General features: G+C 43.0%; 1 protein-coding gene across 1 annotated transcript; it reads left to right on the plus strand.

The window, feature by feature from the left end:
• Positions 1-15: 15 nt before the first annotated feature.
• On the plus strand, positions 16-2,191 carry LOC106321632 (the record flags this gene model as incomplete). The annotated part of the gene is made up of 3 exons (XM_013759874.1): positions 16-497; positions 747-891; positions 1,992-2,191. Coding segments are annotated over exons 1-3 (827 nt in total), but the record flags the coding sequence as incomplete, so codon positions are not given.
• Positions 2,192-2,210: the final 19 nt, after the last annotated feature.

The raw sequence follows: 2,210 nt of genomic DNA on the forward strand, positions 1-2,210 counted from the left end.
ACCAAAAGGAATGAGATGCCTCAAAACCCAATTCTAGAAGTGGAGGTATTTGATGTATGGGGTATAGATTTCATGGGATCATTCCCATCATCTTTTGGCAATAAATACATCCTCGTAGCTGTTGACTATGTCTCCAAGTGGGTGGAAGCTGTAGCAAGTCCCACCAATGATTCTAGAGTGGGGATCAAGATGTTCAAGAGCTCCATCTTTCCAAGATTTGGAGTCCCAAGAGTTGTGATCAGTGATGGAGGATCTCATTTCATCAACAAGCTGTTAGAGAATCTTCTCAAGAAGAATGGTGTGAAGCATAAGTTTGCAACCCCTTACCATCTGGAAACAAGTGGTCAAGTTGAGATCTCTAACAGAGAAATCAAGTCTATTTTGGACAAAACTGTGGGAACTACTAGAAAGGATTGGTCTATCAAGTTAGATAATGCACTTTGGGCTTATAGGACTGCTTACAAGACTCCTTTGGGAACCACACCTTTCAACCTTGTGTATGGAAAGGCTTGTCATCTACCAGTTGAGCTTGAGTACAAGGCATTGTGGACTGTTAAGTTGCTAAATTTCGACATCAAGAGTGCCAAAGAGAAGAGATTTCTCCAACTCAATGAGCTTGATGAGATTAGACTGGATGCTTTTGAGAACTCAAGGATTTACAAGGAGAAAACCAAAGCTTTTCATGACAAGAAGATCTTGAAGAGAGAATTCAGTGCTGGAGATCAAGTGCTTCTCTACAACTCTAGACTGAAGTTGTTTCCCGGGAAGCTCAAGTCAAGATGGTCTGGTCCTTTCAAGATAAAGGAAGTTAGGCCATATGGGGCAATTGTGCTATGGGACAAGAATGGTGGAGACTTTACAGTCAATGGACAAAGAGTTAAGCTCTACATGGTGATGCACCTCGGATCATAGACCCGGGCCAGGATGATGCGACCATGGCTGAGCCAGATGATTCTTCAACAAAAGACAAACCATGATGGATTAATGGTGAGGATACTGATCTAAAACCAGCTGATGAGACTGAGGACGAGCTGGAACCGGTATGGAGTAACTCACGCGGGATAGGTTACCCGCGTGACGCGAGCTGGAGAGATCTCGAGAGGAGCCAACGCGGGTTAAATGACGCGGGTTCCTCTACCCGCTCGCACGACAGTCGCATTCGGAGATATTATGACGCGGGGTGAAGCATGCGGGGTCGCACGAGTTTCTACTACCCGCGTCGACGCGTCAAAACCCCCTCAGGTATGATTTCTACCCTTAAACCCGGTGACCCGACCCGACAACCCGACAAACCGGCCCGGTTCAACCCTAAAACACCCCCTACCTGCGTCTCTCTCTCCCTTTTCCTCTATCTCTCTTTCACAAAACATCCAAACCTCCCACACCAAATCATCCCATATCTCACTCAATTCTCCACCAAATCACTCCATTCTTTTTCCTGAATCCAAGCTTTCGCCCCTGTAGTCTGTTTTCTTGTTTCAACTTGTCATTTCCTTTCATCCAAAGCAAGGTATTGTATCACAAAGATCAATTTCGTTGGCCTCATGAACCCTAGAAATTTGAACTTGAAATTTGATTTTTCTCTTGCTTGATTCTTGAGAAATAGACTAGGGAAAGCTTATATATCATGTTGGGTTGTTGATTCTATGGTGAATTTGAGTTGAATTTGAACTTTGAAAATTAGGGTTCATGAGATTTGGGGATTTTTCGAAACTACTATAATTCCACATGACTTTGGCTTGGTTTGGTTAGTTAGGGTGTTTGAGAATTTAATTAGAGAACTTTCTAATTAAAGAACTCATTTGATGCTTAAATTTTGCTTAAAAGCCTTATTCTTTGCTTACATCCATCTCTTGTGGCCTTATATCAATAACTTGTGTGCAATGGGATAGTTTTGCTTAAGCTAAGTGATCATGAATTGAATTCACATTTGCATTATCAAGTTTCCTACTTCCATTTGCTTATCTTTTTCCAAGGTTTGATATTGTCAGGTACAAATGGGGAGAAAGGATCAACACAAGATAGAAACCGAGAAACAAGAACATGCCAAGCAAGAGACTGCTAGACATGGGAAGCCTTTAACCTCCGAATCTACAACAGGAGGAAATTCTAGGCAACAAGCCCTGGCGGTAAAGAAGAGAGGTGGCAAGCGGGTTATAATTTCCGAGGGAGTGGATGCTAGCGGTAGAAGGTCAGCCCCTCCCAAAAGA

This window comes from Brassica oleracea, unplaced genomic scaffold, assembly GCF_000695525.1.
Source record: "Brassica oleracea var. oleracea cultivar TO1000 unplaced genomic scaffold, BOL UnpScaffold02223, whole genome shotgun sequence".
Classification (NCBI taxonomy): Eukaryota; Viridiplantae; Streptophyta; class Magnoliopsida; order Brassicales; family Brassicaceae; genus Brassica; species Brassica oleracea.